This window comes from Pyrus communis, chromosome 6, assembly GCF_041283825.1.
Source record: "Pyrus communis isolate YQ-2024b chromosome 6, ASM4128382v1, whole genome shotgun sequence".
Taxonomy (NCBI): Eukaryota; Viridiplantae; Streptophyta; class Magnoliopsida; order Rosales; family Rosaceae; genus Pyrus; species Pyrus communis.
Genome location: NC_142570.1, coordinates 688,497 through 701,698, shown reverse-complemented (window position 1 = coordinate 701,698; position 13,202 = coordinate 688,497). Strand labels below are relative to the sequence as shown.

At 35.2% G+C, this 13,202-nt stretch overlaps 2 protein-coding genes across 2 annotated transcripts; one reads left to right on the top strand and one right to left on the bottom strand.

Annotated features, from left to right (window-relative positions):
- The first annotated feature begins 7,443 nt into the window (after positions 1-7,443).
- LOC137709798 (homeobox protein knotted-1-like 6) lies at positions 7,444-9,364 on the top strand. Its single transcript, XM_088695290.1, has 5 exons — positions 7,444-7,461; positions 7,558-7,730; positions 7,942-8,061; positions 8,811-8,964; positions 9,073-9,364. Exons 2-5 carry the CDS (start codon positions 7,590-7,592, stop codon positions 9,081-9,083), a joined length of 426 nt encoding a protein of 141 aa, XP_088551416.1. The 5' UTR covers positions 7,444-7,461; positions 7,558-7,589; the 3' UTR covers positions 9,084-9,364.
- A 238-nt stretch (positions 9,365-9,602) lies between these two features.
- Positions 9,603-13,202, bottom strand: LOC137710731 (dihydropyrimidine dehydrogenase (NADP(+)), chloroplastic). Its single transcript, XM_068449839.2, has 7 exons — positions 12,537-13,202; positions 11,439-11,702; positions 11,176-11,346; positions 10,831-10,943; positions 10,561-10,747; positions 10,011-10,120; positions 9,603-9,902 (listed from the first exon to the last, which is right to left on the bottom strand). Exons 1-7 carry the CDS (start codon positions 12,807-12,809, stop codon positions 9,746-9,748), a joined length of 1,275 nt encoding a protein of 424 aa, XP_068305940.2. The 5' UTR covers positions 12,810-13,202; the 3' UTR covers positions 9,603-9,745.

Sequence of the window (13,202 nt, the reverse complement as noted above, 5' to 3'; positions counted from 1 at the left end):
TTTTTACTTTCTGTATAAGACCAAGTTATTTAATACCAAATTAAAATAGCTAAGAACCCAATAGGATTCTCTCCGGATCCTTTGGGTAAGGATTCTAAAAATCTGTGAATCATGTCTATTTATTGTATATCATGCTGTTATTTTTTGTCAAGTACTATTTATATTTATTTTGAATTAAAATATTTAAAATAATTTCTGACAGCATAATATATGATAAACGGACTAGATTCACAGATTTCTGAGATACTCACAAAGAGGATATGGACTAGAACACTTCCAAAGTAATAAAAAAAAAGAAAAAAAATTATCCCTTACGAGACTTGCCTGTCGTGTCATCCTCTACATAATTAATTGATTCAAATTTACTGCCAAATATTTTTGGTAATAAAAATTTGACAATTATTTTAAAACAAAACGGTGAACTCATTGAACGATCCACGAATTTGTTTTCGTAACTTTTTATTATTGATATAAAAAAAAATTGATTGAAATTTACAGCCAAACATTTTTGGTAATAAGAATCTAACAATTATTTCAGAACAAAAACGGTGAACTCATTGAGCGATCCACGAATTTGTTTTCATAATTTTTTTATTATTTATTAACAATAAAATTAAGTAAGTTGAGGTTTCACTATAATAAATACCATAAGTAATATGAGAGGAACAATATAATGGATTATTTAACTCACTATAATAAAAAATATATATTTTAAAAGGTTTAAATTTCCATTAAAAAAATTCAAATAGATCCATGCAGGGTGAGATATAGTTGCCCCAAATAAATATGAACGATGACAATACAGAAAAGATATACAGGAATTTGAAATGTGGAATCCTCGCCATAAACTCATGCATGCCTATTGTTATTGTGGCTATATGGCCTCCAGGTGAATAATATGATGGATGATTAATACAAATTACTAGTGTATTAATACAAATGAAAGCATTAATTATATATTAGACTATTAGTTATGAATGGGGGTCCTCCTTCTAGCTGGGGTGTAATCCATGACCAGGAACTCCAAATCTTGTCCAATTATGAGATTTTTCTCTCGTTTTGTTTTGAATGAATCTGTATGAATGGTCTTGGCGGCTTTGTCTTGAATAAGATCTGCACCTTTTTCATCGACCCCTATAACTCCTGATGATGCGTTGCGTGAAAGTTAACAAGGAAATGATTATCATATCATATCATACATTACTACACATTAATTAAAGAAAAAGAGAATTGACCATAATCTAATTAAGTATAAGGAAAGTAAAACTAGAATTTGATGAGAGTAAAATGAACGTATGTCTACCATCAACAACGACGATCGAGATGATGAAGATCAAAACCATGAATGCAAAAACGCGCTTGTTTAGCCCTAAAACCGCCATTGCAACTGTTTGAAAATCGAGGAAATTATTTGGGATTGAAAATGTGTTTATAAGTTCTTGGCAAATATTAAGGTATGTTTCTGCAGCTTGTGCACCTTCCTCTTCCACTGGCTTAATGAATTTGCTTCCTATGTGTGTGAAGTTCGTGACTCTAATTGGATATATATGTGAATATGGGGGCAGCTGGATGATGGAGTGTAAGTTAACGTAGGCATAAGCAAAGCCAGAGGTTTTGAGCATATGATGTCAAATTATAATATCAACTTCAGTCAAATCTTCGTACGGACATAGTCCCAACAGTAACGTACTATTGTTTTCTTCTTCTCATACATGTATAGCTAGTTTTCTTGAATAATAATATTGATGACATAATGTGCTTGCCCTATACATTTTTTTTTTTTTTTTGTCAAAGCTTGCCCAATACATAGTATAGTAAAATCTTGTTGTTCCCTTGTGTTGTACTTTTATGTGTAGCGAATTTTAACAAACTACGTAGTAAATATCAACGTCATAGGCGAATGCGAAGAATTAAACAATCTCAAAATAAAAACACAAGAGATTTACATGTTCGGCGTAAAATCTATGTCACGGGCGAATCACAGTGAAGAGTTTCATTAAATTAACAAATGGAGATTACAAAAAAGTGTTTAACTCACAACCAAAATCCCACAAATTACAATGCCTAAACCAAACAAATAGAGAACCCATAACAAAGAAGGTAGTCTCCCGCTAAATTATTCTATAATTCCCAAACTCATAAATTGACTCTCATCAAATTGGCGTTCAAGAGACCGGTTCAGTGTTGACCAGTTTAGCAGCTTCAGACTTACTATTCATTTTTTTCCTGAACGAAGAGCATTGCGACGGATATACACATGGGCTTCTTCCAACTAGGGAACACTAACGGATCCTTGCGCAAGATTTCACCTCAAATTTGTTCAAATTCGGATTCGAGGCCAGCCAAAAAAATATGCATTCTCTGGCGTTCAATCGATTGTCGATACGCTTTCACATAATCTTCATCCTTCATAGTCACCTTGTCACGGCAGTTCGCATGTTCTTCAAATTTTTTTTTTCAATCTGTTTTTTTTTCAAACCTAGCTCAGGATGTCAAGTTAGAATTCGTAAATGCTTTAATACTAATCTTCTCACTGTGAGGAAATATATATAGTTGTAACCCTAATCGCAATTAATCTAAGAAGTGATCTATTAAGAAAAGGAATCCTCAATATAATCAATTATAATAATCACATTACTATTCTACTATATTCTAACAAAACAGAATTCCAAAATGAAATAGGTAATACAAACCAAATTTTCGCATCATCTTAATTTTGAACTTCAAAACAACACTTTATATTTCTGCTTTCTGACCACCAGCTGTAAAAGATAAAGTATATATGCGTATAACTAAAACTTTGAAGCCTTAATTAGTTACTTACGTACCTGTACTTACGTGCTTCATATACATATTTTCTCCCATTCATTATAGCCAGAATTAATTTGAGATATTATACGTAAATATTAGAGGAGGGCGATAAGCCAGCATGTACATATATATGCAGGTGGTTGCAGTTGATCGATCGAATTATTTGTGAACAAACATATGCATACATAGACGGTAATCATTCAGTTTATTATTAGATTAAGAACTAGTTGGCATTAGACCAAAAAACAGTTGGTATAAGCTGATCAACTTTCGAATGCTTATCCTATCAATAGCAAGAAAATTTAAAAATTATTTGAGGAAAATTAATCAGAAGTTTCTGATAAATTGGCACTTGGCACAAATAATTGGGAGGCATGGTGGAGCCATATCAGCTGAGCTGTATGTATATGATCCATGAAGGATACAGCCATGTCAGAGAGAGAGAGAGAGAGAGAGAGAGAGAGAGAGGATGGGGTGCATCAGTCGTGCTCCAACCATATGGTCTCCATCAGGAGCATCACGTGAAGTATTTATATATTTCCTTAGCGTGTCCGTGACTTGGCTCCTTAACAAGTACTCCTAATAGTTAACCTAATGAAGGGTCGCACGCGGCAAGCACATGGGCTTTGTTGCAAGGCCAGAGTTAGAAATTTTTATAAGGGTGAGCTAGCTTTCTTTTATCTGTATAAAGTGACTTGTTTTGTTTTAGGAGTTGTTAACGTAGAGTATAGAGTAATTTTTAGTTCAATGGCATGAGTTAATTTTCGCTAAGTGGATGAATTTCATAAGAATATAGCACCAAAAAATTGTTTACTAGAATATTTCACTAGATTGGAGCCCACTCTAGCTTAAGGTGGCTTCGCCCTTATTTTATTTGTAACTAAGCTATCTCTGTTAAAAAATGTGTTAATAATGAGTCAATTTTGTGCGTTTAAATATCACTGTTGAGTTGATAATTTCGATTTCAACAAACATAAACTAGAACATAAAGTCTATCTTTAATGATTAGTCATGCATGTTAGCACAACTCCTATAAATATAGCTCCTAGAATACAAGTTTGTTGACGTACTTGCAGTCGGAAATGGATCATCTCTGAATCTCTTCCATCAAATCCATCAATTTGGACTCTTGAAATTTGATCAAACGGCTAAAGCATGGGCCTCCCTCAAAAGTTATAATAACTTTAGCCGTTTGATCAAATTTTAAGGATCCGAATTGGTGGATTCGATGGAATTAATCCAGAGGATCCCTTTCCCTTGCAGTCAAGAGCCACCAACTAAACTTCTAGCTAGATATAGGGTATAGCCTTAGCCTACCCATCGTCATCTTATGTCTAGTCATTTAGTCACAATCATTCCCATTTTTGGGGTTAGTTTTCAGCTTGTCAATGCACATTGAATCGATCAAATTAAACCTTCCAACATGGAAGCGGCATAACTGCAGAAACGCACATGTATAGGTTGGTTATTGGCACCATCTGTTGTGTTTGTAGATAAGATTTGGATTGTAAATGGCTCGCCATGCAGCGACGTCGACACATTAATATATTAGACTATGGAATATTAATATGAAGATTAGTTAACCCTCGTGAATAAATTAGTTTACATCCGACTAACAGAGATCGACCTGGATTAATCTCTTCAACAAATACATGGGCTTGGTTTGAGCGACGTTGGGCTTCTTAAGCTTCTTTCACAGAAGGACACAACAGTAGTAGCTAGGCCAGTCTAATGTTCGTGGGAAGTCACTGAACAAGAACATTTGCGTTTGGAAGCGTCTCCCTGCCCCTTTATCAGTTAAAGCGGAGCAATGCATGTGTTTGATATAGGGTTCACACACACTGTTCATTTACACTCATCTTCTCGTTTTCACGCCTTGATTCTCCATTTTTTGTTTTACTCGTTGCCGAAGTACGAAAACAATATGAAGAAGTACTGCCAATTTATAAATGTCTCTCTTTTTTATTTATAATTTTATAGTGTTCATAAATTAAATTTTATGAAAATATTATAAGTTTTAATTCTCAATATGGTAAGTATCTTATATAAGAAAATATTTCGTAAAGATTTTTGGGTACACATGTTATTGCATATTTTCTTAGACTTTTTTTATTAGCACCCCACATAATGTTGAATACACTCCACATTAAAATTTAATTTAAATGACTTATGTACCTTACTATGCAATGACAATTTCAACCTTATAAGTTAAAAAAAAAAAATCTAAATATGCCCTAAATTACTTTTAACGTATTATTTAGCTTATTCAACTCTCAAAACACTCTCACCTCCATTGTAGGACAAAACGCTAACCAATGAAACTACAAACACGTTGATTGAAACACAAGATCAACGTTTCAGAAGCTTCACATGAAGTAAGACTTCATATTTCATTATTTTAGTGATTTCAATGACATCGATATTTATTTAAGCCTACTTTTGCTTCCCAAAATACCTGTGTTATTAAAGCTATAAGTGGTAGTTTTCTGTTCCCTTCTCTTGTTGCCATTTCACGATGCTCCACCTCCTCGGTGGATCGCCATTACTTGACTTTGAAATGGTCTTCCTTGGCTCTGAGATGGCCATTATTTTAAGACCACAGAAATGAAAATATGTCTAAATTTTGGAAACCGCACTTTGGAAATGTATGGAATTGCAATAGGTACTAACTACTAACTAATTGAAATGGTCTTTCTTGGCTCTGAGATGGTCATCTTAGGTGCTCAGAGAGGGTTTTGAGCTTGTCAATAGGTACTAACTACTAACTAATTCATGTTGCAAAATTTAGTTGCATACTGATTGTTAAAAAATGTATTCTGTAATGAGTTCATGTTGATAAATGTTGAGACACTCAGTTAATCAGAGCGTTCTTTGGAGAGACTAATGCTTGTCTAAGTATTTTGAAATTGTCGTCGGTGTAGGATTGCTTGAAGAACTCAAAGAAAATGCGGAGTGTATGTAAACAAATGTAAGGTGTATGTTAAGATTATGGGGTGCGAGGGTATTATAGAGAATTATGTGGGGTGTTTTAAGAAATTTTTTTAATTGAAAAAGTAATTGTGGGGTATATTCAACAATATGTGGGGTGTTAATATAATAAGCCATTTTCTTATGTGCCACTAATTCATTACAATATATTTAGGTACGGACATTTTGGTACACTAGGTTAGTACAATATGTTTAGGTACGGACATTTTGGTACACTAGTTTATTATAATATATTTAGGTACCAACATTTCGGTACACTAGGTTAGTATCATATATTTAGATACAGAATTTTTTGGTGCACTTATGTTTTTGCATATTTTCTTATGTGCCACTAATTCACTACAATATATTTCGGTACGGACATTTTGGTACACTAATTTAGTAAAATATATTATGATACGAGCATTTAGGTACGCTAATTAGAGTAAGTAAAATAAATATAATGAATTAAAATGTGTATAATAATAAATAATTTTAATTTTAATTAATAACATTAATTAAGATATCTATTAAATATTAAAACAAAAATATAATATGAATTTGAATTAAGTACACATTAGAGGACTAAAATCAATATCCAATCTAACACCAGATTTTTATTGAATTTTAATATTCTTCAAGAATTAAAATTCAAAAACCCTTAAAATGTGGAGTATGAAGATTATTAACATTACGACAAACCATATGTATGTTGGAAAAGTTAAGTAGTTAGCCTTTTGGTTTATTATAATTTAAGGGTAATTTTGTATGTTGCGTCTTAGCGTTTTCTTGTAGGTTAAGTATTTAGATTCCTTGCCTATTAGAATTAGGGTAAATTTTTTTATAAATAGGATGTTTTGTAATTTAGTTAGACATAAGTCATATAAGATGTAATATCTTCGAGTTATGTAGCATTTTTGGCAATTCTATAGCGTTTCTTTATTTTCAGTTAGTAAATTAACAATCGTAGTTTTGTATCTGATTATTCGTCTGTACTACTCTACGTTTCACTATATATATAATGTGACATGCCCTTGACCTAGTTTATTAAATTCTCGCAAATTATAACAGTGTACAATCATGAATCTTCCTTTGTTATATAGGTACTAATTGTAATTGTTGAAAAATGTAAAAGGTTTGGTGGATGATTTGTCTGGGTACGTACGTATATAGTCAGATAATCTATGATACCAATATATCAGAGCCTTGAAGAGTCATTTTCGTATGAGTGGATAAACAGTAGTGGAAACATTCTCTTCTCAAATAAATTTGGCAAGCATCGATAAAAGAAAGCACCCATTGTGCATGAACAGTTAGGAATTTGGATGTATTGCTTGAAAAAAGTGATACAGATTGACTAGTAAAAAGGAAAGTGATCTATATATAAAGACGGAGAATATTACAGTCTGGATGAATATGAAGAAAATGCACTAACTAGGTCCCCATTGCTCGGGAAACTCCTTTGATGTGTTACTTTCCTTCATGTATAAAGACAGAAAAAGAGAGAATGGGGAGATAGAGAAAAGGCCAAAAAAACCAGAGATTGATACCTTTCATGCATTCGAATCATCAGTTTTATAATATATATATATATATGCATGCATGAGTCATTCCATTTGGTGAATTCCAAAAAATGAGAGCGTCTCCGTACTCTGCGCTACTCTTTATACGTGAGCAGAAATGGTAAGAAATGATGTGATGGTCAAACATTAATTAGGGTTAGGGCAGAGAGGTTGTCTGACTCTAATAGCTATATAGTTAATTAGCTAGTATTTACAGTTGCAGGGTTGGAACTTTCGGAAGGTTATAATATGGAAGATGATTTGAGTAGTTCTAGTCACAAGGAGAAGGAAAAAGAAGCAAATATTGAAGATCATGAGATTCTCAAAAAGAAAATCTCTACTCATCCTTTATATGGTTTGTTGATTGAAAATCACTTGGACTGCTTGAAGGTTCTCTCTCTCTCTCTCTCTCTCTCTCTCCCTCCCCCCGGGGGGGGGGGGGGGAATGCTCCTCCGGCCTTATGTTTGTGTGTAAATTGATATGTTCATTGGAGTGAAGGCTTTAGGGCATCCATCCTAGCTCCTGCACAAAGAACACTTTCTGATTAACTACTTATTAATTAGATAATACTTCTTGTTTATATTCTTTTGAAATTTTCAGGCTAGTGGAATCAACGGCGAACTAGAGGCAAATGATGGCTGCGGAGATATGAAACAGCTTGACTACAACTGCAATGCAAATTTAGGCGTGCTTGGACATTCTGACCTCGATCACTTCATGGTGCGTAATTAAGATCGAACCCTGAAGGCTATTATTTCACATTCATTACTAATAACCCAAATCCTTTGTCCCTTTTATGCTTCATGTTAAAAAACTAATCAATTAATTAACTAATGCATGCACAGCAATGCCTCGTTATTGGTATCTCAGATTGGATTGGAATGGATATATAAACTACTAAATTGACAGTAGTTAAAAGGGAGAAATGGAAATATTGTGTACACCTAGAAGGTGAAAGATGAATTACAAATGAAAGAAACTTATTCATTCCAATCCCCCTTAAAATGGTAGGAGTAGAAGAATGAGTTTCTTACATGTTTAACGCTTTCCAAATGAAATATCATTCACTTCTCTCTTAGATGTATTTGAAATCTAAGAGCTATTCGTTCCAATCCAATCTTAGAGGCCAAATGACACCCAAGCGTATTCAAGGAAGTTGCTCAGCACAAAGGGAAAAAATAAAGGGCAAGAAAAAGATTACTACTCAACCAAAATTGATATTCACCAACTTGCTATTAGTCGTACATCTCTTTTCCAATATTACTGGAAGTGGTCTCAAATTCAAATCCCTCTTCCTGTTGATAGTGATGCTACTCATGCATGCCACAGTTTCCTGAAAGACCACGCAATATGTGGAGGAAGCATGTGTGTGTGTGTGGGTGTGTGTATTCGCATATTCTTTTTCTATTTCAGTTAGTAACTTGTGTGGGGTTGTATTGATTGATGCGTGTGGTGGTGATCGATGACAGGAAGCATATTGCTTGGCACTTGGGAAGCTGAAAGCAGCAATGGAGGAACCTCGGCAGAAGTCCATGGAGTTCATAACTAACATGCAGTTGCAACTTGAGGATCTCACAAACAACTCCCATCTACCTGATCAACCTGCACCCGCCTCACTTTCTGGTTAGTTTGAATGACTTTTTTGAAGTGTCAATAATAGCTTCGTAAAATTAATACATGAATACTAATTACTAACTACTCTTGTTCTGAACCTTGAAATTAATATCACAGGTGAAAGCTAGAGATGACTGTAGCACAAGGGCCATGGGGCAAAGATGAATTCTGCAGGGTTTAAGATGTGCTTTCATAACCATTAATATGAATATTGCAGAATGGTATTTGCCACCATTGATCATGTTTGTGAGTTGTGACAATTTCAAGAACCTGTAAACATGTGTTAACTGGTCCTTAATCAAACATTAGATATCAAGAAGTGAATTTTAGGCATGTGAGTCGGTAAAAAACACTTAGGTCTTGAATTCAGAATATTTTCTTTTTAATTTTTCACCTTTTGCGGCTTAAATAGTCATTTCATATAGAGCATATGAATCGTTTACTATTAAATTTTTTAGTAATGCTAGGCAGATCAATTTTTTGAGTGCATTTTTGCTCACCACCCTATTTATGATTTGAGATTTGTACATATCCACTACACAGATCTTGAAATTTAAACTCATCTACTTGTCAGCAAATGTATACTACTATTGACGCGCAAAAAAAAAAAAAAAAACAACAACCATTAGAGATTAATTAATTCATGATTCTGTTTAATTAGCTTTGATTAAATTGGAAAGCATCAGAAGAAGTTTATACATTATCAGCTTAAATGTTCATGCAGTGCAGCTTATTTCTTCAAATATCTAAAGAACATCCCATTTTATTTCAATTGGTTTGGTTGTCCAGCTTAGTTGGAAACCATGCTCTCGGTCTCTTTCACGAAACCGTCTCCTGTCCAGTCTTTATCAGATTGCAATCCTTTCCGGATGGCTTTCCTCTGTTTGATTGCTTCCTGTTGTCTTGTTACTAAATCTGTATGTGTTGTAAAGTATTCGAGGGAAGCCCTGCAAATTCATCGAAAATACCAAAATAAAATACGAGTGAAATTCATTTTTCACCTCAAAAGAAATGTTCTGTTTAGATTGAACATTCGTTCTTCGTAAAGCACATACCCCCTGAAATCTTCAATGGATGAGAAATTGTGCTGTTTCATAAAATCCTTCAGCTCGGAACAAAGTTTCTTCACAACACCATATCCGTGCATCATGACCCCGGTGCAGACCTGCAAATGAAACTCAATAATTTCAAATGCGCATTAAAGCTCCACTTTTTTATATGCTAAGACCTTTCCAGTGACTTCCACCAGTCGTGCTTTCCAATCAGTTATCATGGCACATTGCCTAAATAACATTTGCAGCATGATAAATTAAGTTTCCTGAACCTGAACTAGTCATTAGACTCTTCCTAACATAAATTAGCATTCGAGAGGAAATCTTATCTCCATAGTCCAAACCAACAATGACATCTCCGAGAGACAAAAAAAGCATCTGTTTATTTCTAAGTCAATTATGAGATGCATTATTCATTGTCAGGTTATACTGAGAGAACCTGTGATCCATTCTACAGTGGCGTTGAATGTCCAAAGAGTCGGTCACTCCACCAAACTATAGAAATCACATCATTTTAATATACAGAAACGACAATAGTTAGTTCTCAACCTACCTGAACAGTATTTGCTCCAAGAAGAATGAACTCAGCAGCATCGCCACCTGACTCAACACCCCCAATACCAGAAAGCGAGTAATCCGTATCACCAAACTCTGATTTCATTAATTTTGCTATGTTCATCACTTTTGCCAATGCAATCGGATGAACTGCTTTAGCCGAATAGCCCCCAGGAGTTGAGTATCTGAGAGAAAATTTAGGCATGTTTCCCTGAGATGAATGACAATTCAAACCGAACAATATGAATTTCTGGTTTTGGCAGCATACCCCTCCACACAAGGCTCAGGCCGTAAGGTAGTTAGATTGATCCCCATTACACTCATGATGGTATTAATAGCTGCCACGCCCTCACATCCTGAGCTCAGAGCCACTCTAGCTGGCTATAAAAAAAACGATAACAGATCTGAGCAAGATCACAATAGATATAACTGTCCATGAAAGTGATAAACATCTCGTAACATGCATATAATAGAAAATGTACATAAATATGAAGAAAGAAAGTTTAGAGAAGAAACTACTGTTATTTAGAGCTGTTCATGTTGAATTTCTCAACAAGAATACAAGGAGTCAACACATCTTTAGGATTGCAAGAGAAGGCGAAAGCAAGTTAACCTGTGTGATGTCAGTAATGTTAGGAGTCATCTTTGCCCAAACAGGAACTGTGGCTTTGGCATTGATCCAGCCAGATACTTCTTCCAGAAGTGCACAGTCTTGACCAACCGCAGCACCCATCCTGCGCTCTGGCATACCATGAGGACAAGAAAAATTGATTTCAAGGGCATCCTAAGGTAAAAAATTCTGGTGTTAGATGGAAGACAATCCAAGATCAAAGTACGAAAGTTATAACAGAAATTTATTTAAGTACTATAACTTACAACTCCAGTTTGCTCAACACGGTCAATAAGTTCCTCCCAGCCAGCTTTGCTGTATTCCTCCATAATTGAAGCAATCAGAATCCTATCTGGATACTCTTCTTTTAGTTGCTTAAATTCTTTCAACATAATTTCAAGAGGTCGATCACTGATCAGTTCTATGTTCTGCCACCCAATAATTTGCCCTTTGGCAGAGCCATTTCCATCTACTCGTAGCCGAGCATATCGAGGAGTGACATTTTTTACTTTTTCTGCATCTAGTGATACCTATCAAAACATAAATTAAGATTGAATTAAAAAATTGCAATGTGAAGAGGAAAACTCAAATGCACACAAAACAGAATACCTTAACCAACTATTATCTGGACTTCCTATCTTTAAGATCCTTTTCCTTTCATGGTAGCCAGTCAACTGGTTCACAGGTCATTTTTTTAATACAAAAAGGCTAAATTCACATATTTGTCCACTTTACTATCATCAAGTTTGGTTTTTTTGCTCTTTAAAACTAAGACTACGTAAATGACTTTAACTAAGAGATGGCATTGTAGATGCTGAAAATCAGAAAATCGCAACTAAAGAATTGTAGCAGAGAAGGACCGACCAAGATGCCACCGCACGGCAACTACTACAAACCAAATTGTTGATCTCCAGCAGGGTTTTCACACTTGCATCAAAGACTCAAAATTCAACAATTTGTTGATCAGCAAATGGGCTTTCACCTTCGACAATTTTAGCCACAAAAATCACTAAATCTTAGTACTTTTCGGTCGAACACATCTGCTAACAGGACAATTAGCATTTCTATACAACATTATTAGCAAATCACTTAAACCATTTTGCTAAAATGGCACCAACTACATAAAATCAAAGATATCAAACACACATAATCATCCAAGTTTCATTCTTTACTTCATCATACGACCACCCAATATCTCTGCTAATCATCATTCTAAAATTTCGTTTCCTGGACTTTCTCAGTAACCAAACAGCTGAATTATGAAAAAGCTTATAATCAAACAGTCAACCTCGCATATTCACAATCTTTTCATCCAATTCAAACTCAGGATCCGAACGAAAGAGAGAGAGGGCAACAAGACTTACAGTTTTGGCAATCACAGCACCCCAGCCTTCATCAAAGGCCCTCTTCATCACCGTATAGTTAGTCCCGGGCGGACCCGACCCGATAACGAACGGGTTGGGCATGTGCAACCCATTAACAGTAACACTAAGATCAGGCTCCGCCTTGCTCTCGGAGGCCAACACCCTGAACCCAACTCTGCTAGGCCGAATCGAACCCAGCTCAGGACGAGTCCTTCTGGAAAACTCAGCAACTGGGGTGTTGCCCTTGATCTGCGTAAAGCTGAAAGACGCCATGGATCAAGAATTTGGGTCCCTCTTCTGCAAGTAAACTGGAGGAAAGAATAACGGGAAGGAGCAGAGGAAGAAGAACAAGACGGTGATGATCGAGATTGAATCCGAGTTAAAAATATTCAGTTGGCTCTAGAGAGAGGGAGAGAAAGAGAGACGGGAGGTTGGAGGAATCGGTTGCGTCTTGTAGCGTTTGATTTACTTGGATTGAAGGTGGAAAATTGGAATTTTATAATTCGAAGAGAGAATGCATGTGGATGGTGACAGACGGGATTAGCACTTGGTTGTTAACATTTTCGGGAGTTATTCCATTCATGGTAAAGGCCTGTGGTGGTGGATAAATCCAAATGGATTACATAAGAATTTCTATTTTGTCGTGACACTTAGTGTGAATGTTAC